Below are 27,166 nucleotides of genomic sequence, written 5' to 3' on the forward strand. Positions count from 1 at the left end.
GCAAAATTATTTGGGAACAAGGTATGTACTAACGAAGAAAAATAATTTTTGTACATATGTGGTAACAATATTTTTACAGTTAAAACTCATGTATATTATACATGTAGTACTGTATCATTATTTTTAAATTTTTTGTAACGTATCTTATTATTTTATACGTGTAATTATTATTAAATTAAATTTAATTAATTGTTTCCTTATTACAGGTTAATAAATTTAGAATTTTGAATAAAAAAAATAAATTTTTAACCAATTTAAACCTGCCATATGTATCTGTTTCCTAGTTTGTAGTAATGATATTTCTACAGTCAAAGCTTATGTATATATTATATATATTATTATATATATGATAATGTATCACAATTTTTAAAATTTTTGTTATACATGTTATTACTTTATACGTATAATTATTATTAAATTTAATTTAATAAATTGTTTCCTCATTATTTATACATAGAACAATAAATTTAGAATTTTAAATAAAAAAAATAAATTTTTAACCAATTTAAATCTGCCATATGTATTTGTTTCCTAGTTTGTAGTAATGATATTTCTACAGTCAAAGCTTATGTGTATTACATATATGATATTGTATCACAATTTTTTAAATTTTTGTTATATATGTTATTACTTTATACGTGTAATTATTATTAAATTGGATTTAATTAATTGTGTCCTTATTATAGGTTAATAAATTTAGAATTTTGAATAAAAAAAATAAATTTTTAACCAATTTAAACCTGCCATATGTATATATTTTCTAGTTTATTATCAATTTCTATTTTCCCAATTATTTTTCATAAATACCGATACTTAAAATGACTATAAAAATCGGAAAGAAAATAATTAAATAATATCAGCGTATTTTTGTTAAATTAACTGATCATTTTGCAATTTATTTTGCATTTCTCTAACTAATTTCTAAATACATTCATGCATAATTTGATACAAAAAATGTATAAGCAATTCTGATATAATTACTTGTATTTCATTTCATGCTATTTCGATGATTTTTCCAAACGATGATTGATTGACAGTATTATGCAAATTGCAAGTCCAAATGCATTAGCAAATCAAATTTTACATATCAAAATTTCCGTGTATGGCGATTGCTAATTATATTTCTTTGCTATACACGCGGATTGCTCAAGCTGTACTTTTCGAGTTGTGATTAATGAAAGAAACCTCTCGAGGTACACCTACAAAGTACTTAGCAATTTAAATAGGATCGTACGTCGAAAAAGTAGATCACCAGTGTCATTATTCTCTCGTCGTGTATGAATGTGACCGATTTTAATTAAAAAGCAGAGGAAGCGAAATTCTAGCAGACTTAAGATACCAAAGATAAGTATTTTGAAAATTTTTGCTGTAACTTCCAAAGCCATTTATTTTTAGCTCAGATTTATAGTAAGTACTCAGAGTATGAATCTTCGGCTGAATGCATGTAACCTTGCTACAAGAGCAGTACAATTTTAGCTAATTTATTGTTGGTATTAAAATGTCCTCAAGGATGTCTTTTTAAAGAGTATCAACATTTTTTTTATACATCTTCCAGATTTCAGCTGGTAATTTTGAGTGGAAAATTAAATTATTGTAATTACTCAAGTGCTTTACTAATTATGCAAGACTTCAAATTATGGTAATTATTCAAGCAAATTATTGTAACTACTAGAGTACTTTAGTAATCATTCGAGACCTTAAATTACCATAATTATTCAAGTACCGAGGAAAGATTATGTTAATATGACATATTTTACTGATGGTCATGTTCCTAAGTATCTCCTAAAATTTTTAAACATTGTGTAGTAAACTGTAATATTAAGCTTGTAATTTTATATAATAGTGGGAAAATATTGATCTATTATAATTACTTAAGAATTGGAATAACATATTTTATTCAAAATGATCTTCCAAGATTTCCTTTAAAAACCATCTAACGTAAAGCTTGTCATTTTACTATGACAGTATTAAAAATTTAAACCATTATGACTACACAAGTAGTTAAAGTAGAATGTGTAAACTGTCTGCATGTTATTTTTCTTTTTTAGAATAATTTTATTAAGAATCTCTTAAAACTTGTTTTATATCAAAACTAATATTAAGATTGCTATTTTACTATAATAGTAATACTCTGCAGCATTCCAACAATGTATACACTGTGAAAAGAACCTACATTCCTATGATATTCATTATATTAGTATGATATTTCAAGAATCTTCCAAAATTTGTTCTAAATATCATACAATATTAAGTTTGCCACTTCACTATGACAGCAGTGAAACTATTATATCTACTTAAGAAGTGAGACTAAAATCTCTGATAATATATTTCATGCTTCCAAAGAATTTCCAAATTTTCTTTAAAACATTATCCACTATTCAGTGTACAATGACAGTATAATTAAACTATAACAGCAACTTAAATACTGAGAAAAGAATTTGCGGTCCACTGTTCATGTACTTCTCACCCATAGCAATCTTTCGAATAATTTTACAAAATTAAATTACAACTTATGAAATAAGAATATAATGCTTCTCATTTCCAAAGATATTTAAAAATTTTCTTTGAAACATCATCCACTATTTCATTTAACCCTTCACTATGACAGTGAGATTCTAACCTACAACAGGAACTTAAATACTGATAAAAGAATCTATGGTCCACTGTTCACATATCTCTCACTCATAGTGATCTCTGAAATAATTCTTCAAATTTCTTCACACTTTTTCCAATACATTCTGTGAAAGCCTTTCGCCCTGCATATCGCTCTCACCATCAGAAATAATAATGTAATAGGCTCACGTACCCAGAACCTATACAGAATCCCTCTATTTCAGGAATCCCTTTCAGAGATGTATTCATTGCTTAAAGTCAATGAAACGAAATTCAAGTGAACAGGAATAGTTATCTGACCTGGTTTTCCAGTTATGTCTGTTTTTGTGTTTCAGAACTGCTGCTAACCAGCAGAACTACTGCAACTAATTCCACAGAACTGTTTACCATTCAAACCTCCTATTTACACATCCGGATAAGGATCTAAGGCTATTGAGCACATCGGCCCAATACTGTTCAGGTATTTCATGAAACATATATATCAGCCAAACAGGTGAATATTCTAAAAGAATATTGAATGGATCATACAGTAGTATGAGATGTTTCATTCCAAAGCAATAAATTCTACTGGTAGACACTGTGTATATTAGCCTAGTTACCTCTTATCCCCAGGAGGTCCACTGTATCTTTGACCATTCTAGGGTACTTACAGGTCATTTATATGATCTCAGTGCATCAGTGAATTTCATGTCATTAAGATTACATTTGAAAATAGATAGAGAAAATAAAAATCCATCATTTATGGAATAATTGGTAATTTCTTGTGTATTAGAACACATATAGTGTCTTTTTCATAGGAATATCATTTGATTGAAGTCTGAAATAGACTCGTATCAATGATCTAATATAAGAAGACAGCATAGATATGCGAGATTCAGCTGGTCGACACCATTCGACTATTGAGAGATCGATTGCATCAATTAATAATTTATTACACGCAATGGCGTCAAATATTGATTCATGTAATAGGATCAATTTAAACTAAACTGTTCTATATTCTAGAAAAATCGAGTTAAAATGGTAGGTCAAAAAAAAAAAAAAGTTAGATTAATCGTTTTTTTTTCTAAAATAAAACAGTCGGATGTTAAAACGAATAAAAATGGGATGATGTACTAGCAAAGCTGAAAACGTTCTAGCGGAAAACGAATAAAACATTTATAAATTGAATTAAAAATAGAAGTATAATAAAGAAATAAAAATGGTTTCCTTTTCACAGAAAATTCTTATTTTTAAAAACGTAGTTAGCAAATAATTTGCGAATTTCTTTTCAATATTTATACTTTTTATTTCCCAATTAAGAACTAGTTCGTACAATCGTAATTGTGCAATTTATGTATTTTCCATTTTAAAAATTCATTTCACCAAAATTTTCTTCCTATAATCCACTAAAATTATTCTAGAATTTCCTAGGCCTAGTTTTTCTTTCCAAATATTATAAGAATTCACTGTTATTTCTCCTGTTCTCAAGAATTCGTTTCATTCACAAATTCTTACTAGTTATATATTTCACTCCTAAAATACTCTCTCTGCTCTGAACCGTATCCTTTCACCCAAAAGTAAAAAAAGAACTTGTGCCAATTTTCCGCAGCCTCATCCATTCTCTTTCTTCGACTAAACGCTTACGTAAAACCAAGATTCTGCAACCTAACTGACGGATTTTTATAAAATTTTTCTAACAAAAATTTATTCTTCCACCATTTTGAAGTATCAGCATTTTCGTTCTCAAATAGCAATTCCTCGACGAATGATATTTTTATTCGGAACGAGAATAGAACTTGCAAATAAGCATTTGTTTAAACTTCAGTTCTCGAGCATAAACGCATTTTCTCAGTTTTTATCGAATACTTGTGAATGTAATTAACAGATTCGAAATTAACATTTCGAAAGACACGTTTGACAATGTATCAATAGGAAGACAAAATGCAATTGTCAATTTTGTGAAGAAAGAATATAATGAAAGTATAGTAAAAATATAGTAAATATAAAAAAATAGTAATATAAAATATAGTAAAAGTATAGTAGGATAAAAATGCATAAAATTATATAAATTATATATGAGCAGCACAGATTGATTATCTCCATGAAACAAAAAGTGGAGAAATGGAATGAAATAATGTAGTTATGACTATACCAAGTACTTTGACACTTAAATTTAAGATTTTTCAAAAAGGATAGTTAATCGATTTGTGCAGTGAACGGCTCATATAATACAATTAATGGGTTACCCTCCTAATAAATAAATAAATAAATAAATAAATGTGAAAAAGTTTATTATTTTTTTAATGACTAAAAGAATAATATTTTGTAAAATACTACTTGTAGTAAAATTTCAAAATTTAATGATTTTATGAAATTATTTTGATTCTTCGAACTCGAATAATTGTATTTTCTGTAGGAAAAATACTTTTCTAAAGAAAAATTATAAATTTCGAAATTATATCGAAATTATATCGAATTCAAATAATTTCATTTTCTGTAGAAAAAATACTTTAATACAGAAAAAAATTATAAATTCCGATATTCCAAATTTCATACTGAAAATATGTATATTAATTTATTTTATTTATTTATATTTATAATATTCTTACTGAAATAATTTCTGAAAATATTTAATAATTATTGCTTTCACAATATTCAAATCTGCAATAATCCGAATAAAATTCAACGTTAATTATTCCAAAAGCAATAGTAAAAGCAAAATCATCTAAAACCCCTCGTTTCGACTAATTTAATAATTCCAGAATTAAATACAAGATAACGAAGCAATCACTCTAAAACTATACCAAACAAAATTAATAAAACCAATCAGTAATATAATCGATAACAAAGCTAACTCGAAATCCGTTTGGACCACAGCAATAACTTCTAAAGCATAGAAAACAGAATTTCGAAAATCCCATTAAGCAAATTGCTTATAATAACTCACCTTCAGAAACTTCATCAATTTTTTAATCATATTACATGAAAATTGCTTCAATTTTCGAATAAGTTTCCCAAAAATTCTATATTACATACAAATCCCTTAATTTTTTATTGCATGAGATCAAATTCATTTTGCAGAAAAAATATTTTTATACTCCAAACTTTTGGTAATTAAACTGTCAAGATTCAACCAATATTTCAAAAGTTAGCCAATTTGATCCAGTCATCAAACCACCAAGAAGTTTACTGACGTAAGTTGAAAATGCTCAGACAGTCTGGTTTACATTTAGCATCTATCTGTTTAATTACACAATTTTTTCGGACTCGTGGGAACGTGAATTTGGTGAGAATGTTTATAGCAAATTGGCTGAGCTATAGTGAGATTAGTGAAAAAAGATTGGTTGCTTTAAATTAGAATCTGAACGAGAATGGATCATGTGGATCGAAGGACAGATATGACAAAACAGAGGAAGAGAGAGGTTAGAATGAGAAATAAGATGGTGGGAAATTTTAATTTAGTATTATGGTAATGGTTACATAGATTTTTAAGTATATGTATTGGGATGAGTGGAACAAGTATGCATGGGATTCCAATATGTAACGAATTGAGGTTATTGTGATAAATGAGTATGCGTGTAAAATGATTGAGGTGTGTGTGAATTGTGTATGTCAATGTAATGTATTAGTTGCAATTTAGTTATAATAGTGAAAAGTCCTGTCAGAGTAATTGTGAGAAATTAATTATATTTAAACGTTATATTTGTGTTTTATAACCTTACTAATTAAATAAAGAATTGTTCTTGCTGTTATTAAATTTCATCTATCACTGACAAGTATAGCATTGCCTCCCAATCTGTAATTAAACATGATTAACTCAATAATTCTATGTCCCTATGCTCATGGAGTTCCCTCGTGGACTATTAATCCAACTGGAATCTTTTTGCGCACTGTCTTCGCCTTATGAGGACTCTAATCTATAGCTACCTTAATCTATGGCTGGTTGCTGGGCACTCGTGCGCCATTTTCTTCTGCGTGCGCCACCGTTCTAGGGAAAAATAGGTTCAGGGATCAGGGGACTTAACGTGACATCCCTATCTTTCTTTTAATCCTGAAATTATCATAATTAAAAGATTGCGACCTAAAGAGCTATTTATTATTCTGTTATCTCTGATAAATAATTTAACGTAATGCAAATTTAAGAATATAGGATTACTATAATATCCGAATATTAAAATGCCTAACTCTGAGAATTGTGAATATAAGGTATTTCTTTATTTCTTTATTTTTATTATTTTATTGTATTTATTATTATTATTATTCATTATTTAAATTATCATAATTATCATAATTAAAAGATTGCGACCTAAAGAGCTATTTATAATTCTGTTATCTCTGATAAATAATTTAACGTAATGCAAATTTCAGAATATGAGATTACTATAGTATCTGAGTATTAAAATGCCTAACTCTGAGAATTTTGAATATAAGGTATTTCTTTATTTATTTATTTCTATTATTTTATTGTATTTATTATTTATTATTATAGTGATATTGAACAGTTTCAAACTCCTAATTGTTCATGAAGAAGAAGATTATGGTTGATTAGAATTTTCTAAGAATAAATAATTGCTATGAAGAAATCTCTTGACTGCAATGAGTTGGTGCAATGACAAAACAAAGTAGTGCAGAGATAAGTATGCAAAATAAAATTTATGGATATAGATGATCTTGGAGTTACATAAATATATAATTATATAGAGAGTTGAAGGTTTTCCAAGAATCCTCCATCTTCTATTTTTCTTGCTTTTTCTCATTCTTTGTTTTCTGATATCTATGAACAGAAATGTGTGTATCAATTTTTGTCATGGAATATAATTATGAAAAATTCCATTCCCATCTAATGCTCTGAGAATTGAGACTAATGTGTATCACACGACCGGATATCCTCGCAAGTTCCTTATAAAATATTCATAATAAATTTGCATGCAGGTTGCTGCCATTAACTATTTACGTAAAAGACAGGCATTTACATAAATTAATATTATTTTTTCTTGACAACTCGTCCGTTTATCTGCTGAGGCACAGTGTCTCTTATGAAGTATAGCGATGCAGTTTTAATACCTATGAGCGAGATAAATTTCAGACACTTGGCAACCAGTTGCAATAGAACCTTAAGGATGAACGTACTCGTACCAAATTATTCATTCGGAACACGTCTAAGAATACAGGAGGTATTATTATTATTACAGGAGGTAATAACCAAAAATATCTTTGAGTGAATGTTTTAGCAATATTTTCAAGAGAATAAGAATATAAATAAGAATGCCTTTAAAAGAATAGCTGAGAATGTTTCCAGAAGAGCATCTAATAATAAAAATACCTATGAAGGTATGTCTAAGAATGTCTTTAGAGGAGATCATAAAAATAGTTAAGAGCATTTAAAAATATCTGAGATTCTTCAGAAATAAAAAATAACTTCATAGAATCCTGTTGAAAGAATGTTTAAGGACATATAAGAATATATTTAACTTAGACTATATTATATAGTCTAGGTTAATAGTATATTATAGTTAAATATAAAATAAATTAATATATATTAAGAATGTTTCAGAGTGCCTTCAGAATAATATTTTTATCTGTAGCAGATATCCAAGAATACTTGAAGACACTTAAGAATACTTCAAATAATATTTAAGAGTACTTTAAGTTGCTCTCAAAAGAATACTTAATATTATTTACAAAGAAATATTCTAAAATACATGTAGAAAAATACTTAAGAGCTTTTCTGAAATAATTTTTGAAAATGTCTCAAAGTGCCTTCAAATTGTAGTTGAAGGTTTCAAAAAATATTGAAGAATATTTATAGAAGAGTTTAAAATAATACCCAAGGATACCTGCGAAAAAGATACTTAAGAATACCTTCACAATAATACTTTAGGAGTGTTTAAAAAGATACCTAATAATGTCTTCAAAGCTGTACTAAGTCCTTAGATAAATAAAAATATATTAATAATATCTAAAAATTCCTAAGAATATTTACAAATAAATATTTAAAATTCCTATTCAATATTTTTCAAAAATTCCTAATAATATCTTCAAAGCCATACTAAATCCTTAGAAAAATAAAAATATATTAACAATACCTAAAAATTCCTGAGAATATTCACAAGGGAGTAATTAATATTTCTAGTTAATATTTTGGAAAAAATACCTAATAATGTCTCCAGAGTTACATTAAATTCTTAGAAAAAAAAGATATATTAATAATAGCTAAAAATTTCTAAGAATATACACAAAGAAATATTTAATATCTTTAAAAATATTTCTAATAATGTCTTCAAAGCCATACTAAGTCCTTAGAAAAATAAAAATATATTAACAATACCTAAAAATTCCTAAGAATATTCACAAATAAATATTTAAAATTCCTATTCAATATTTTTCAAAAATTCCTAATAAAATCTCCAAAGCCATATTAAATCCTTAGAAAAATAAAAATATATTAACAATACCCAAAAATTCTTAAGAATATTTACAAATAAATATTTAAAATTCCTATTCAATATCTCGCAAAAATTCCTAATAATATCTTCAAAGCCATACTAAATTCCTAGAAAAATAAAAATACATTACTAATACCTAAAAATTCCTAAGAACCTATTGAGGAAGAAAATCTTCAGAATAATCCTTGAGAATAGATTCAACAGAACATCCAAGACTACCTTTAGCAGAATACCTAAGACTACATTCAGGAAAATGCTTAAGAACACCTAGACAATTATCTGCCATAAATTAGACAAGGATGGGCGCAGATGAAATTGTTTGCAACGAGACGACCATCGATTATGCGTTGCAAAACGAGATTGTTTCACCCCTGGCTAGTATTTACCTGGAAATTTCTGCGATATTACCAGCGAAATTGAGTTAGAGCTTTTCCTGCATCGTCGGCACCGGTGATCGGTTAACGGATATTGAATTTTAGAGGCCGCGAAGCATTACATCACCGGGGGTGTAACCATTGATTAATCGCTAATTACGCTTTTGCCGCAACGCTCTTTGGCCAGGAAAATGTTTGGAAACGAAGACCGGCTAATTGGGCATTAAACTTCGGCGTTTCTAGTTCCTGCCCGTGCGCAGGTTTTCTACAAGGATCTATCAAAGTTCTATCAGGAATTAATTAGCAATTTAGACGCCTCTAACGAGTCTCATATTTTTACCAATTAATTTTTACGAATGAAAGTGGTACGAATTATAATACCTTTTTGGAAAAAGCATTTTGACGATTTTAAAAAGTATTCTTTTTAGAAATTTTGGAATTTTGATACCACTGACTTGGAATTTTTACAATATGAATATATACTATATTGTTGTATTGTATTTATAAAATAGTAAGCAAAATTAAAAGAATTTTTACAATGTTAATATTCTATATTATTTTATATCAAGTTAAAAGAGTGTTTCAATTAATTAAGATTTTAAAAATCATTTCCAAAAATATTGTGTGATAGTTTTAACAGGGATGTAATAATTCCTATGTGATAAGGAAGCTATAAATAAATTCAATGATTTATAATACTAAGGGATTTTTGCATGACTGAGTCTGTTCATAAGAAACTAAAGCAAGATATGTAAAGGGTGTCCCAAAATTCACGCAACAAGTAACTTTCATAGAAAATAAACAAATCTTCATTATTTTTAAAATATTGCTCAACAATGAAGACACGTTGTTTTTTCGTGTAACGTTCATTTTTAATAACCCTAGACTATCAGTTGTCATCTGTCCCTTTTTTATTGTTGACAACACTTCACCGCATAAATGATGCAAAATTCAAATCTTGCATGAATTTTGGGACACTCTATATAAATAATTTTATATACAGAATGTAAGCAAAATTGGTGGTTAAACGTTACTACTTAAAATTTCACAAGAATAAGTATCGCAGATGGAATAGCAAGCAATGCCCTCATCTTTTTTCCATTAAATACATAAATACCAATATACTATGGTCGAGCAAGTCATTCTGATATTGAAGTCAGTAATAAATCAGCCTCTGTCCACACGCTTGACAGCTCTAGTAAATATTCTTGTGAAATTCTCATATACAGAAAAAGTGTCCATACTGTTACATTTGAATTAGTTGAGTACACATACACATCACAATTTCCAAACATGAAATAGTATAATAATTTTTATCTAATTTTTTTTGTATTAATAGTATATTACTTTTAGCAAGGAAAAAATTTTTAAATAATTTTTTTATTTCAACATTGCTTGTAATTTTTAGTATGTTAATAAACAATAACCAGAATAAAACTGAGTTATTATATTTATTATCTTTTCTTAGCAATATAATAATAGTCCCAATAATAATAGTATGAAGTGAAATACTTAAAGTAGTATTGACTTACACTTATGATATGGATTATAGTTTCAAACACAAGGACAACTTGTATTTGCAACGAAGTGTAGTGTTTACTCTAACTTGAGAATCAGAAGTTGTGACATGAAGTTACAGTATTGAATAATTAACTGGTAAGTGCCTAATAAACGAATTATAAAATTTCTTAAAAGATCAATTACTTCAATATCTTTCTTGTATCTCTTAAATCACCTGTTCCTTATTAATGTTTAATTGCTACTACAGTTAGAAAAAAAAAAAAAAAAAGAAAAAAGTAGGAGAGAAAGAAAAAGGAAATTAAACAATGAGAAAAGAAAATAGCAAAAAACAGAAGAAGAAGAAGAAAATAGAAAATAGAAAAAGAAACAAAAAAAAAAGTAGAAGAAACGAGCAGATAAAGAAATTTAGATCTCTAGAAATTAATTCCTATTATAACACAATAATAAAATATGTCCAGAAGTAAAAAACAATAACAAAACATCAGGAAAAGAAAATAGACAAAAAAAAAGAAAAAATAGACAAAAATTCAGATCACTAGTAATTAATTAATATTACTAGAAATAATACAATATTAAGATTTGACTGGAAGAAAATAACAATAAAAAAGGCAAGAAAAGAAAATAGAAAAAATAAAAGAAATAGAAAAAAAAATTCAAATCCCTAGGAATTAATTTCCAGGAATAACACAATCTTAATATTCTATCGTTTACACTGATTTCACTCTAAACAGATTCCGTACCAGCACAGTTCCACAACTTAAGCTCTATTTACAAAACAAAATCCCCAACGCATATGCATAAACGTTAAGTTTCGATCCGAGCAGAGGAAATCTGAATCCTAACGCACAGACAACACGAAGAAACGGTAATAACTTCGATCGTCGGTTCGATAATCGTGGCAGTGAAATATTAAATTTCTGGGCTAAGCAGCGAGAAAGTGGCTCGGTAAAATTTATGGTCTGCGAACGTTTATGCAACGATTCCTTCTGCCCGCGATCAGAAAACTGAAACGAGGCCTCCTCTGAAACAAAAAGCGAGGAAAGGAGCAGAATGAGCAAAAAAAAATACCTCGTAATCGATGCTTATCAAAATTACTCTCTCGCGACTGTGACTGGTGCACTATGCTCGGAAACCACTCCAGGAGCGTTCGTTCTCTATTTTATAACGAACCTAATTACGCGACGACTCGCAGTCGGCGGCAGAACCGGAAAAATCCGCGATCAAATCGCTCCGAAACCTAGAATCATATACAACCATTATCAACGATGACACGCCGCACCATCCAATTACGAACACGTTCGACAAACGTCCAATTAGCATCACATATACACCTTGTCTTCATCCAATACGTGCTTCTTTCCTTCCCCGTTGCATTTTTCCAAGTTTTTCTCGCTAACCGTGCGATCACGTTGCTCGTGGAAATCGTTACACGTTGCTTACGTTGCCAGACACGCCGCTCTCGCGTGAAAGGAAAAGTCCCCACGACTCCATAAACGAGCACTGGAGCCCTTGAAATTCCTCTCCTCTACGCCCCCGATTGATCCCCTGGCTCGATCGTTCTTTCCATCGCAAGATGGATTATCCGCGACACGGGTGGGTGTCCTGGGAGTCCTTCGTGAAAGGAGTTATACAAGGATGATATGCACGGAAAAGACACCGATATTCGTATACCTACTGTATTGGAAGAATGGCCGTCCTCCCCACCCGCGCCCTTTCAAAATGGACGTTCCGGATACGAATATTACCATAGAAGACATTCCACTCGCCGATCGTGAGGAAAAATTAGAAATATATTCCTACTAGATAGATCTCTATAACTACACGAAGTTATGATGTGGCTCTGAGGTCTGATGATCGTTGAAAGTTTCTATATATGAAGCATGGATGAAGATATTTTGTTCAAGAAAGATCGAGGAACGATGTATAATCTTTTTGAACTGAGAGAGGTGCTCTGACTAACGATTATATGAGACGAGTCTATAAGACAAATCCCACAGTTAGATATAGATATAGGCAAGGTCCGTTAAGATGTGGATAAAGCGAAGAATACTGGCGGAGGAAGAAGGACGCAGAGAGCAAACGTATCAATTCGAGAAGTTCCAACGTGCTGGAGAAGGGCGGAGGTGGGAGAGAGAAGGCGATACGCGAAAAGGAAGCACGTCTCGTCCTGCAGTATAGGCTGGCTCGGTAACAGTATTTGTAAGAGAGAGACGGTCAAGCGAGGACTTTCGAGAAGCGTATTGTGACAGGTATCCCTCTAGTGGCGAGCGTAGGAAGGTCGCCGGAGACTGGAACGAATCTGTTTCGTTTTAAAACGAATGGAAGCTGTTTGTATAGAGGAATATTTATGAGATATATTTCTGAGATTTGGGAAGGGAGTTGAACCTGCTATATTCCACTGTATCATTGTTAATTGCGCTTGATTAAATATCTATAACCCTCCATAACATTCGTGTGATTTATTCGCTTTTCTTCGAAAGAATAATATGAGGGAGGGTAAAATCGTGTAGAGCTTCACAATAGTGGACAGTATAGTAATAAACCGATAGTCCAAGCGCGGGAAATTCGTATATATTTTAAACGTAGGATTTCAGATTTGATTTATGGGATCCGATTTTTTTCTTTTCTCGTCTTTTTTTTTAAGCAGTATTGGAGAATATAATATGATGAATATATAAAAAATTATGAACACTGATGCGGAAGTATTGTAACCCTATTGAAAAAATATCGATTGACCACCATCTCGACCTATTTGAATAAGCTCTTGCAAGTGGAATGGCGAGCACTCAGGAAATTAATTTCCACGATAGGCCAATACTAACTCGTGACAAAATTTTTTCTACGTGTTCCCCCTGAAGTTCCCATCAAATCTTAAAATGATCAGTTTCTGTTACGACACAGACACTCCTTTGAGAAATAAATATCTATATCCCTTCTATTTGGATCAAATCAAATCTGCATTAGTATAAAAATATTAATTCCAAATTATTAATAAAAATAATTTTTGATTATATTTCACTAGTTTCCTAAACGATTCCAAATAAAATAAAATCATTCATAACCCTAAATTAAATTTAATTCTCAATAATATATTTATTTTTAATTATCCCAATTAATTACTATTTAAGTATAATTAATAAGGCGCGTTTAAAAATAACACCAATGAAAATACACGAAATAATTTACAAGTTAATAAATAGTTTTTGAATAGAGTTATTAGAAATTTTGAAATAAAATTTTTTATGCTTATGAAAAATCAAAGGGGCACCATATCGTTTTTGATAATGTAAAATAACAAAGAATGAGATATTTCTGTGGTTTAAAAAATGTAAGGATAAGGAACGTAACGTCACGATTCAAAAATAAATATTTTCTTTTATTTTTATACGGATCTTTATTGAGAAATACCTTTCACTATTCTATTTCGAGTAGTACAAATGGCAATCTTATTTTAAAACTTCCATACTCACCGGATCTCGAAATATTTTATGCTAGTTTTTCTGTTAGAAGCATCTGCTCCCGTTCCCGCAACAGTTTGCGCACTTTTCTCAATGCACAGTCTACAGGCAAATAACTATAATACGCTCGTACACCAAGAAACCGACTTTTATTCTGCATAAAGGAACAGCGAGTAAGAAAGATGTACGTGCATTCTCCTTTCTGTTTCAGAACTTTCCTGTTTTAGCGTTACTAACTTCACAATGCGAATCTAATAAAGGCACCATTGTTTAAAACTACCCTAATTCGAAAATTCAAAAATCTGAAATTCTACATTTGGAAAATATTGAAATTTCGAAAATTGTAAATTTCAAATTTGAAAGTTTACGAATTTAAAGTTCCAAATTTCCTATTTCGAAAATTAAAAAATCCCTAATTCTAGATTGTAAAAATTTTGAAAATTCCAAAACTCGAAATTTAAACTTCGAAAATTCAAACATTCGAATTCGAAATTTGAAAATTTAAGATTTTTAAATTTCAAATTTCGTATTTCGAAAATTCAAAAATCTCAAATTCTGACTTCGAAAATTTTGGAAATTTAAAACTGCAAATTTCGAGAATTCTAAATTCTGGATTTGGAAATTTTAAAATACGAAGTTTCAAACTTCAGATTTCGAAAAATAAAAGAGTCCAAATTTTGAATTTGAAAACTTTTACACTCAAGTTTTGGAAATTCTGGATTTTTAAATTTCGGATTCTAATAATTCTATATTCGAAATTTTGAAAATTCGAATAGCCCAAATCCCAAATTTCAAAGTTCTGAAATCTCAAATTCTAAATATCAAATTTATTTGTGAAACTTCACCTGAATTTAAGTTGAAAGGTGTATAAGAAAATCGAATTTTGCCGTTTTCCTATTTGCGGGATGAATGGAACGGAAATCGTGAAGGTTGGAATGCAATGCCAATTTTGGTAAAAACGGTAGAGTACATTAATTCAGTCTGTAGAAGGATACTCGGTATCGAATCTTGTTACTCTCATTGCCGTTTGTGCACTGCCAATAAATCGATATTCAATGACAATTTACTATTCTCGATTTTGCGAGTGGAAAACGAGGCCAATTTTTCGCTATTTCTGAATCGCAACCAGGTCATATTTGTACCGTTATCATCGTGATACATTGGTTAATTTGTTTATTCTACACACATGCGCGCGCACACACTGTAACCATACAAAGTTTGTAGAAAACTGGGAATCAGTGATCACAAAGTGAGAATTATTTTTTGACGTTGATAAAGTTTCGCTTTTTCAAGGCAATAGCACTCGCCAACGGGAGCTTTTAATAGCACTATTGAAAACACGCAAATAGTATGTAAATACAGAAATTCTATTTTCTTTTTTTAACTCGCTATTTTACAATTTTCGAATTTTCATGTTTTAGCGATAATACAAAATTTGCTAAATAATATATATTCAAATAAAAATAATAATAATAATAAAGAAGAAATTGAGTTAATTTAAAAATTATAAATTACAATCTATACCTTTCCTTTTTTAAAATAATAACTTTTGTCTGTTTAATTATATTACACATTAATGGCAACTGATTAAAATTATCAAGTTCATGTCATATTAATGTGTTTGACGTAAGAAACATATTTTAAAAAGGCGATATATGAATTAATTTTTAAAATAAAGTACATAATTCATGCAAAAAATTTACAAATTTGTAGTATAGTACATTATGTCACCCTTTTAAATTATTTAGAGTTACTTGTATTATTTTTCGTACTTCCGCAATTTTTTAGATATACAGTGTGATATTTTAAAATACAATCACTGATAATTTAAAAAATGACAAAATTGTATACAGATTTCCAAAAATATTGGACTAAAAAATTCTGATATGGATTTTCCGTGTAAGATGCTTATTTTTCGCACACCCGGTATACAGAAATTCAATCTTTACTAGGTGCGCGCACAGCCAATAAAAAACGCGATAAAAAGACAATACAACGGGCCAGACTGGTAGTACTAAAACCCGGGACTCATAAATATCCACGAAAAATGAGTACTAATTAATTATCGCTTAACAGAAGTTAATGTTAAAGAATTGTTTATATGATAGAATGTAACATTCACTTATGCAAAGTATGTGCTAAAACATATACTAATTACACTGAAAAACATTACAAAAGAAAACTTGTGAAAACGATTATAAATTATTTTTAAAAATCCAGTATCATTTTTCAATGTAGGGATAATTTGATTATAAATTTAAGAAATCAGGTGTATTAAAATTTCATCATAGTCAGTACCAATAAATAAACTAGATATAAATATCGTTAATGTTAATAATTAATGTTGGAATTGACTAAACACGATTTCTAAAATACAAACCTAATCAATTTCCGAATAAACACGTGATTAACAACATGATCACACGTGTACATCATTTATATGCACGGCAAATAGTTTAAATCGTATAATCGAAAAAGTAGGTTACGCCTTGATTTACTGTCCTACATTCTTTTCTCATTGTAAATTTCCAATTGCAAAGCATTCGCGCCAAGAGACTAAAAAATGTCGCATTTGCAGATGCATCGATATTATTACAGCAACAAAACCATTTTAAATATTCGACACACCGAAAACAATGAATAGAAATAACCCCATAATTAATAAAATCTATTAAATAATTAAAAAAATAAAATTAAAAAATTCGAAACATTATATATCAGCTAAGAATAAAATTATTAATATTATTAATGAAAAACAATTTATTATTGTACCTGAAAAAGTGATAAATCCGTTCTTCCATATAACATTCAACGTGAAAAACGAACAACGATGTTGGATTTTCTCAAGTATAACGGACCATCGTGAAAGTCATCGCGTTACAATGACAAGCAATGGCGACATTTGTAGCGAGCTCGCTTGATGCTGGCCAGAGCGCGCTTGAATTAATTTGGTCATTTCTTCCACGCTATTTCGAAGATACTGCACAGGAAAGATACGAGCACGAAAGGAGCATTACATAATCGATAAGGAGAAACGTAAGTGTGATTAACGAAGAGACCCGGCTCCCGAAACACGCGTGGCTACGTGACTTTCGATTTCAATATGTCCACAGGTCAAAACTTTCGGCCGCCCGATTACTAAATCGCGCGAGTCGAAGCGACATCTCCCCGCGATGCACGAACACCGTGGAATTTATAGAGGTCACTAGTAAATTTGTCCGGTTGCGTCGGACCGGTAGAGGTCCTCGCGTGGCCGGTAAATTTTTGCACGAAATGTCTGACCCTCGTAGGCTCAAGGATACTTGGTAAAAAAAAAAAAATACAGAAAGGGGAATTTATATCAGGCTTACTTGCACCGAATGCATAGCGGAACGTCAAATGTGTAATTTGTACCGCGATTTTTCTTTCCACGAAGATCGAAAAGTTTCTCCGCTTTCGCTCCCAGCGTAACGCACTCGTTTCACGAGCGCCCTCTTCCTTCCGCTTTCAGCGAACTTCCCGAGTGAGATATCGTTTCCAGTAGGATAAGTAGTCCGTCGCGTGAAGACAGTAGTTTTTACGGGGTCTCTGGCCTAACTTCGCGACCACGGTGCGTTCGGTTGGTCAATAAAATTGTTCACGAGGTGACACCTACTCGTCGCCGACTGGAACGAAGGAACAGTGACAACGGTTCTTTTCGCCAGACGTGACGCAAGATACATTATGTACTATCGTGGATGAATTTATACGCTGAAATTTCGTGGAGAAAATTTGAGAAGAAACAGGACTAAAATCGAGCGAGACACGCATACGATGAAACCTGACACCTCAACCTTGTACCGTGAACGAGTACACATTTTTAACGGCCGGTTAATTATCGATACGAGAGTCGCGTATCGAATGGTAACAGCTGGCGGGTCGAAATTAACGTCTGGAAAAGAACGCGCCGCCCTTTGTTTCTAGTATCGGCGATCATATGCTGCCTTCGCTCCTTTGTGCCTTCTGATTCGCGGGTCGTTATACGGGGTGGCTCGGAAAGAAGTATGACGCAATTTTAATAAATTGTTCTTTAGATCAGGTCCAGTTATCATTATTTATTATGCAGTATACAATACCGATATATATCAGTACCTGCATTGAATTACTATGAATAAAGAAAATATATAATATTGAAATGAATACCTAATTATTAATTAATTCCATATTATTTATAAGTACTTATTAATTTGTAAATATAATATTTGAATTAAAATTAAAATTAAAAAAATTAAAAAATTAAAAGTTTGGGTATTTTCTATGATAAAATTTCTAATACATTAATTTCATTATAATTCCAAAAATGTTAAAAAAAAATCGCATAAATATCGATGTTATAAATAGGAGTATTTTATAATAAATATTCACGTATGTAAATGCAACAAAGGACGTCCTGACGCGTCAGATTCGAACATAATTGGGAGGAATGAAAATTTCTGACGCTCGTTTTGAAACACCCTGTATACGAATATCGGTAGTCGAGCCGTTCTGCCGCACTGTATAATAGGTGTATGCACCGATCGATGCTGAAAAACTGGAGATCGAAAGTAAACGTCTGAAGTTCAACGATAATGGCATCGATACCGTGAGAAACAATAAGCTCGAAAGAGACAGAGATAAACAAGAAAGGAGAGAGACGAAGAAGGTGAAAGAGAGGGACGACAAAATTTTTCCGTGTTTTCAACAATGGTCGAGAGACCGATTAACCGGCCCGCTACTGGTCGTTGCGGAATAAGTAATTAAGCCGCAACGCCAAGTTGTCCGTTAATTGCTACGCCGATTAAAAACACGATGAACGGAAGGTATCGTTTTGCATAGGACAAGGTCAGAGTCCTAAGGACTGCAGCACGGCCGTGTACCGCTCGACAACAGCCGGATTCCTCTCTCACCCGATGCCGCGCGCGGTGACAGAGCACAGCGCGGATATAAAAATAGTTCTACAGACGCCGAGGTTCAAGACCTCGATATATAGATACTACGGTAGCACGATAACGTTATCCATGGAATTATGGCACAGCTGTGTTTGCACATAAACACCAGCGTACACGGACGTCGGCGACACTGTCCGTGCGACGAGCAGCAGATTAAAATTTTAAGATGTATCTTTCTGCATCAGTCGTCTGTTCGAAATCACACACGAACGACGAAAATTTTCCGTCTACTAATGGTAAACAGCCACAATCGTACACGCACACACGCACATGATATGTAACGAAGGCAAAAACGGAAAGGTGAGCTGTGATCATTCGGCGAGCGTGTGAGATAAAGGTAGTTCACTTTCAAGGGTCCCGTATGCAAAGGGAGCAACGAAAGATAACGCAAGATAAAAGATAAAAATCCCTTTCTCAACAGGCGATACCTGTCCGGACGACGAGATTACGAAAACTTTGTTCTGACCTATTTCTAAAGATGCTGTATGCAATATCCACGAAGTTTTCTCAATTTAAAATACCGTATCGAGTATATGGATTACTTTGATAATCCATTCGGCGAAGCATGCGGTAGATTTCGTGTCTTTTTGTTCGAGTTTTGATACAGATTGATAGTCTGAGGAGGGAGAATCACAGAAAATTTTCTAGACACGCGATGTAGACCCTTTCGGTAGATCGAAAAAGGTCACTTGGCTCTGGGAATTGATTGAAAATTTCGTGGTACACGCGATAAAGGAGATCACGATGCGACGAATTCTCAAGTAGAAGTTGTCGTAAACTTACCGAAAGGACGCTCGAAGCACCTCACGAAACTCCTTTGTATCCAGGGCAGTGAAAAATCCTCGTGGTGACACCGCGATTAACGAGTTTTGCATACATCTAAACGCACTCACTAACACTACGAACCGAGCACTGAACGAAATTTCGCGCACGCCTGCCTTGACCTCACGATCTGACCGGTAGATCGGAAAGAATTTTACGAAAATCACATTGATAGCGTTCGACCGTCAGCTTGCTTCGGAGATCATAGACCAGCTGTGTTTTTGCCCGACCATTGAGGAACTCGAGCATGCGCACTGGGCTCCCCGCCATCTTGACTTTCTCGGGAGTAGGAAAATATATCGCGCGCAATTTAAAACTGTTAATTTGAGTCTGCTGAGTTCGTACAAGCTAATGATACTCTTATTAATTACTTAATTTAATTAAAATGACATGTAGTAAAATAAATTACATTCAATATATTTCTTATTCGAATATAATTTGTATTATTGAGAAAAAATATATATATTTTTCATACTTCTGATGGAAAATGTAATTTATTTAGAAAACTTATTCACATACATTCTTCAGAAATTTATGACTTAAAATAAGATTATAATATTGAATACCTTTAAAATTATGACAGTAATAATTAATTTTTTCTGTATAAAAGAAAGAAAATATTGTGTTATATTATAATAAAGTATTTATTTTATAGATATCTGTTATGAAAAGTTTAACATAAGTGATAATATTGTAAAGAAATTTATATATATCCACAAATGTGTATACACATTCATTTATAATTCCGTAACACTTCTCGCCTGTATATATAAATATGTTTAATATTATTAATATTTATAAACTTCTTTGTACCCTCAATGATCCATAGAAAATAAATGTCAGTAGTTATTTACGCTATTTACTTACAATACAAATGATACTTTGTCATGACCATAAAATACATCTACTTATATTATGATCTTATTTATTAAATTTGAATAAAATAAAGTAATAAATATTAATTCCAGATGTTTAAATACCATTTAAGAGTATTTAAAAATAGTTGATATACAGATTAACATTACCTAAATAAAACTATCAATGAATCTATAAAAAAATATGGGCCCCTCCGGGATTTGAACCCGGGACCTCCTGCACCCAAAGCAGGAATCATACCCCTAGACCAAGAGGCCAGATATTAAGTCTTTTAATAATAGATCTGATTAACGACAGTAACTATATATATATGCGCATATCTATATCCATAAATAGATATATATTTGTAATTGTTGTACACAAACATAATATGTATACTGCAATTCTGTGTATATAATGTTATAATGCATCACAGATAAATCTATCAAATGATATACTAAAACCTTTAATACAACGTAATAATCTTATATTTATTGTAATAAGTATCAATTTATCTAGATTACTACTGTCATTATAGAAACAACAATTTTCGTGCTACATATAATTGAGAAATATAATTTATATCTAAAAAATATAAAAGTTGAAAAATATTAACCTCAATTATCTCAGTCGATAAATACGATTGCGTTCATATTTAAAGATGGTTATTTAAGTAACTGCATTATTGCTTATTGTGTTTATTCGCATGAATCTCTATAGGTTAAACCTGCTAACTTTAATAGGAAAATTAAGTTAAAGGTATCGTTCTTGACATATGATAAAAAATATGGTATTAAAACTTATTCCACGTCAACATTACGTAAAGTGCAATGCAGTTGTTTTTATCTGAGAATAAGATTACAGAAACACGTGAGTAGTTCTAAAAGTGATTGCTTATACTTTAAGTACGTGAACAAGGTCTACGACATAAATATTATTATCGATCTTAGAATAATTTCATAACCCACGAAAAGGATAAAGGAAGCCAGAATGGTTAACGCATTTTACTAGCTCTTTATTGGTGACACGTATAATACACGTGTTAGACACATTAATTTGTCATAACAAAAATAATTACAATTAGAAATCGCACAAAATCTTTCATATCAAACTGATATAAATGACGATTTACGATACGCTCCTGTTTTTCTTTTTTGTATTTAATTACTTGTGTGTTACAGGTATTTTTATTACCATCAATGTATTATACTTACGAAAAATGTTCAATAAGAAATATTATTATCCTTCAACGCTCGAAAATTTCAAAACTTTCTTATAATCGAACAATAAAATTTGTACGATTCACCATTTGCAATTTTTATGTAAATGGTGACATTTTCGATAAATCTTTAATATTAATTAGTTAATATTAAAATAACACAATGCTTTCGTTTTCACATCTTATCTTATGCGTTAAGTCTGAAAAACATTCTATTACAGATGACATATAAAATCTTGATATATAAAATTCCAAAGTGGTATATCATTTTTATTCAACGTGTCAAAGGGATATGCTAAGGTTGATACCAGAACTTGTAACTATACCTATAATCGTATATATACTATTACGAATATCAATTCACAATAGAGGTTGTTCCATTTTCTTTAGACATTACGTCATTTATACAAGCAATAACATCATACAAATATGGTATCAATTCTATGAAAAACAATGTCTTCCAGAGGCATTTCTGTGATACAATAGTTTAGCTGGTCGCAGTAACAATTATATTGCATAAATCGGATGAAAATGTAGAATAATTTCTTTACCTTAAACATCGACTGTTATCATTTGTGGTAAATACCTCCTCGAGTCCCTCGAGTTTAATTGACGATCGGTAAATACTAGGGTTACAGTTAAAGGATGTTACACAAGTCGAAATCACATTCATATTAGATAATAGAGAACAATACAATTGTATAATTCTAGACAACTTTGATAGCCTTCTTTGATCCAGTACTTAATTGTAACTATTAATTTCTATAGAACAATACAGAAAGCGTAGTGATATATTAAGCAAACGTTTATCGGTATTTATACTTATAAGTATTAAAATTAGAACATTATAAATGAACTACTCCGAGTTAGAAAGTAGTACATAATAAACATCGAAAAGGACTACAAGTGCACTTGCCCATTATATCTCATAATTGGTACTCATAGTTCTCTCATTCAAAACAGGATATATTTTTGATACGATATTAAAAACAATTTTACGTTCTTTACAATAATTCTGGCAGTGAACAGCTCTTACGCGAAATATCCTACTTATTGCAAATCGTATAAATATATTTGTACAGTTTTAAACAACTCTCGAAATAAATAGTCTCATTCGAGTTTCATTGGTTTCACAGTTTGGTTCACTACATAGTCACATTCATGTACGTGGCGTAACTCACGTGCAAAATTCCTTCTGCACTGACACTACGATGATAATAAATAACTGCGCATTTTATAAATCCTTTAAAAATTACCCTAGGAATGAAATAGTTTCTTCCTGTAATTACGAACCGCTTATATTAAAGAATAAAAATATTAAATAAATATCCATCTATTTAATTTACATTATGTTCCTCTCTAGTTACTCTACAATAAGGTATAAACAAGGTTATTGAATATATCCAACTATGTGCCGAAATATTTTTAATACACCTTCAGTAGAAAAGTACCTATTCAGACGAAGATGGTAAATGTCGTATGATCGACACTTGATGAAGCTGACTAGCAGCAGTGCCATCTACTTGTTGAAGAACTTACTTAGAAACTTGTCCCTTCGATTTGGTTTGTTGCTTGGTATTGAAAAGTAATTATTAAGTGTACACTATTCGCATATTCCTATAATAACCAGAATGAGGGATTTACGGATCAATTATAGGATTTATCGTTGCTGGTGTAATTGGTGTCTCGTGCTGTGTATCGTTCAACATTAATGTCGTCGTGGGTTCTTCCCGCGAATTTTGAGTGACTCTTCTGCTCCCTGGCGGAATGTACGTCCACCAAGCGAGGAAAAAGAAAAGGAGGGACGCTGCTTTGCCGATAAAAGCTAATGCCAGCATGTACCTGAAGCAAGATAAGTGTTTTACAATCTTACATATCGAATGAAATATTTGTATTTGAAACGAGGCTATGATTCCGTTATTGTAATTTTACATTGACAAGCCTGCGTACATTTATTTTTACTTTGGTTATCATATATTGCTTTATATATATATACCTGCTCATGTATAAATTATCGTAAACAAGGCAAGATCCTCCACCGTCACAGGTTTCGTTCCACAAGATGCAAGTGTCGTCTATGAGAGCACCGAACACCATTGGCGCTGGTATTGTGCCCAGAATTCTAACCTTGATCCATTGTATACCCAATGCAAATGACCTCTGATCATCTCGAACGACACGAAGCGTCGCGGAAAGTGCAGGCATCGTGCAAAGAAATGTCAAGAACATATTGCAAAATGCTAGAACGATGAACGGCCACAGATAAGAGCATGACGTATTGCAGGTCGTATTTATTGCCTCGTAACTGATCACTCCGTCACCGGCGGTCAGATTCATCGATGGCGCACGTATACAAGGACAGTCTGAATACACCTACGAAATACAAAATGACGAAAATTAATGAAGAACAATAATTTCTTAAAGTTATAATAATTCAAAAATTGAAATGTATATTATTATCAAATATTAATTTTTCTTTTTTAGGGATATAAATAGGAGTAGAAGAAATATTTAAACACTGAAAATAATGTAAGTGGAGCACCAAATCTGGAAATTTAAAATTCCCTAGAAATTCAACAAATTATGTAACTTGAATATTTTATTTGCTAAAAATTGGCGAAAATTAATGGAGAGTAATAATTTCTTAAGGTTATAATAATATAAAAATTGAAATTTATATTATTATCAAATATTAATTTTTCTTTTTTAGGGATAAAAATGGAAGTAGAAGAAATGTTTAAACACAGAAAATAATGCAGTTAGAGCACCAAGCCTGGAATTTTGAAATACCCTAAAAATTCAACAAATTATACAACTTGTGTATTTTATTATATCTATTTGCACTCTGCAATCAGCCTACATTTTTATGGAGTGCACTATATTAAGAATATTATAGGTTAAGTACCCAAGCTTGGAAGAAGCAGAATAGACATTCACAAGTTGACATATCGAGTGCGATAAGGAATCATACTGACTTCGACGTTATTTATCCGCGTTTCTTGATAACATCCTGCATGACATGGGGAATAGTACGTGATCCCATCAACGCCGCATATTGGACTGAACTCTGATCTTGAGCAGCCGCAGCCATTGTTGCATGTGCTGTCCAACGAAAAAGACTTCCTGGAAATGAAACAAACGTTCATCCTAACCTAACCATCTTCCATAATACCAAATTTTCTCTTACAAATTTTATCAAAATCATAATTGGACCATCGAATACGTAAGTACCACCAAAATACAAGGCACAAAATAAATATCCAAACTAATAAAAAATTATTTAATTTTCAGCCCCCAAAATTTAATCCCCCAGACCAAGAAGGTATAAAAATAAAGTCTCCGATGGACTTATATTTCGCTACTAAAAATTATTTTCACACTTGGGCAAGTAAACAATATTCACACACACATACACACATAGTATAAAAACAACGTTCACGTACTTGGCTTGATCCGAATAGGGCACGGTGACACCGGCGAAGTTCAGATTCGGGCAATTGAGTACGAAGCAGAGAGTGAAGGCGATACAGGAGGCTGTGGCCAGCAAGCAGAACTTTAAAATGCCGGAGCATGGCAAATTAAAACGCTTTATGAGATAACCACCGAGGAAGGTACCGCCACCGCCTGCAGGGACGGTGACCAGACCTAAAAACCCAGGGAAAAAGAGGATGAAAGGCTGAAAAGAGAGATAAAAGGGGGCCCCCATCCCGTTCGAGTACCAGTTGCGTACGAGTCAGGTGCTCTCGTTGCTTTGGGAAATTTCGAGGAAATTACACGCGGGCATTAGTCAATCGTAAATAACTGTAGGATCTGGAAATATAAAAACGTCGAGGATGATTAATGGCCGCGACACACGCGCGGATACCTGACGGTAACATATCGTTCAGTCGATATTTTACGCCGGGTAAAAGGGGGCAACAAAAAGAGGCTCGCTCGAGGAGGGGGGGTAAAAAATGTTTCGGTATTTGGGGAAAAATGTCGACGATTACTCGTTAGCATCGATGGAGAGGTACACGGACTTTTTTTGATTGATTACAACAGAATGCTTGAATATTATTCACCCATTAGTAACGCGGCGGAGCTAGCGCTGACGTTGAATTGATTTTCGATCAGCTTCGGCAGGAACGCAGCGAAGCCGGCGATAAGCAATCCTTCACTGGCACCTGCCAGATTCAACATGAAAAAGCCCGGATTACCGAGCAGATCGGTCAGAGCACGGGGTAGCTCGCGTATTTTCGAGAACGCCTCACCCCGCTCGCTCGAGGACGATTGCTTCGGCTTCTGGTGTGCCTCTGATACCCTCTCTTTGGCCAGTTCCTCTGAACCTGCGGAGAGAGACGTTTACTCTTGATGGCTTGATTTCTACGCAACCCTGCAAACGCCTTTGGGTTGCTTTTGAGTGGGCACGATGTGGACCAGGAAGGTGTAAACGGGACTGATGACTCGGATTTTGAAAACGTGACGTAATAGGGAAATTGACAGCTATGAGTAAGGAAGTATAGCAATAATTGTGACGAGTTTAGCCTTTTTTAAAGCTTTTTTTTAGCTTTCTCAGCTTTTTTCAGCTGTTTTTAGCTTTTTAGCTTTTTTAGCTTTTTTCTGGTAAATGTATATTTTTAAAATGTACATGTCGAGTACCAGGTAATGCTGCTGGGAATGCCAAAATTGGTATTGCAATGGCGAAACATATGACTGCTGCAGCTAGGAAGCCTATCCACCATGCTCCCACCCATACGTTGCTGTTCGGTGTTAAGCCAATCCTGAAAATTAATGTTTAAATTAACATAAACACGGTGCACACAGAGCCAACATGATCGCAAATTCATATTTTCGTCAGTTAGACTTCCATTGATATAAACATAACGAAAATACTTAATATATAGTATAATATGTATATACACATTTTTAAAAAATACCACTATGCATTAATAAA

At 31.9% G+C, this 27,166-nt stretch overlaps 2 protein-coding genes and 1 non-coding gene across 4 annotated transcripts in view; all 3 read right to left on the reverse strand.

Annotated features, from left to right (window-relative positions):
- The window catches only part of LOC108551037 (Organic anion transporting polypeptide 30B), a 128,717-nt gene extending 108,340 nt beyond the window's left edge, over positions 1 to 20,377 (reverse strand). Inside the window, exon 1 of the mRNA XM_017905036.1 lies at positions 20,121 to 20,377. The gene's annotated coding sequence lies outside the window, so the exon portion shown is untranslated. The remainder of the gene's footprint in view (positions 1 to 20,120) is intronic.
- An 843-nt stretch (positions 20,378 to 21,220) lies between these two features.
- TRNAP-UGG (transfer RNA proline (anticodon UGG)) lies at positions 21,221 to 21,292 on the reverse strand. The gene has a single exon. It is a non-coding gene; the product is annotated as a tRNA-Pro (tRNA).
- A 2,298-nt stretch (positions 21,293 to 23,590) lies between these two features.
- Positions 23,591 to 27,166, reverse strand: part of Oatp26F (Organic anion transporting polypeptide 26F) — a 98,402-nt gene continuing 94,826 nt past the window's right edge. For both annotated transcript variants that reach the window (XM_017905022.1, XM_017905024.1), the window contains 6 exons: positions 26,872 to 26,993; positions 26,295 to 26,558; positions 25,677 to 25,878; positions 25,209 to 25,356; positions 24,230 to 24,606; positions 23,591 to 24,075 (listed from right to left, as the gene is read on the reverse strand). In XM_017905022.1, coding sequence (XP_017760511.1) covers positions 23,874 to 24,075; positions 24,230 to 24,606; positions 25,209 to 25,356; positions 25,677 to 25,878; positions 26,295 to 26,558; positions 26,872 to 26,993 — 1,315 coding nt within the window. In that variant the 3' untranslated portion in view covers positions 23,591 to 23,873. The remainder of the gene's footprint in view (positions 24,076 to 24,229; positions 24,607 to 25,208; positions 25,357 to 25,676; positions 25,879 to 26,294; positions 26,559 to 26,871; positions 26,994 to 27,166) is intronic.

Source organism: Eufriesea mexicana, unplaced genomic scaffold (genome assembly GCF_001483705.2).
Source record: "Eufriesea mexicana isolate 0111107269 unplaced genomic scaffold, ASM148370v2 scaffold3615, whole genome shotgun sequence".
Classification (NCBI taxonomy): Eukaryota; Metazoa; Arthropoda; class Insecta; order Hymenoptera; family Apidae; genus Eufriesea; species Eufriesea mexicana.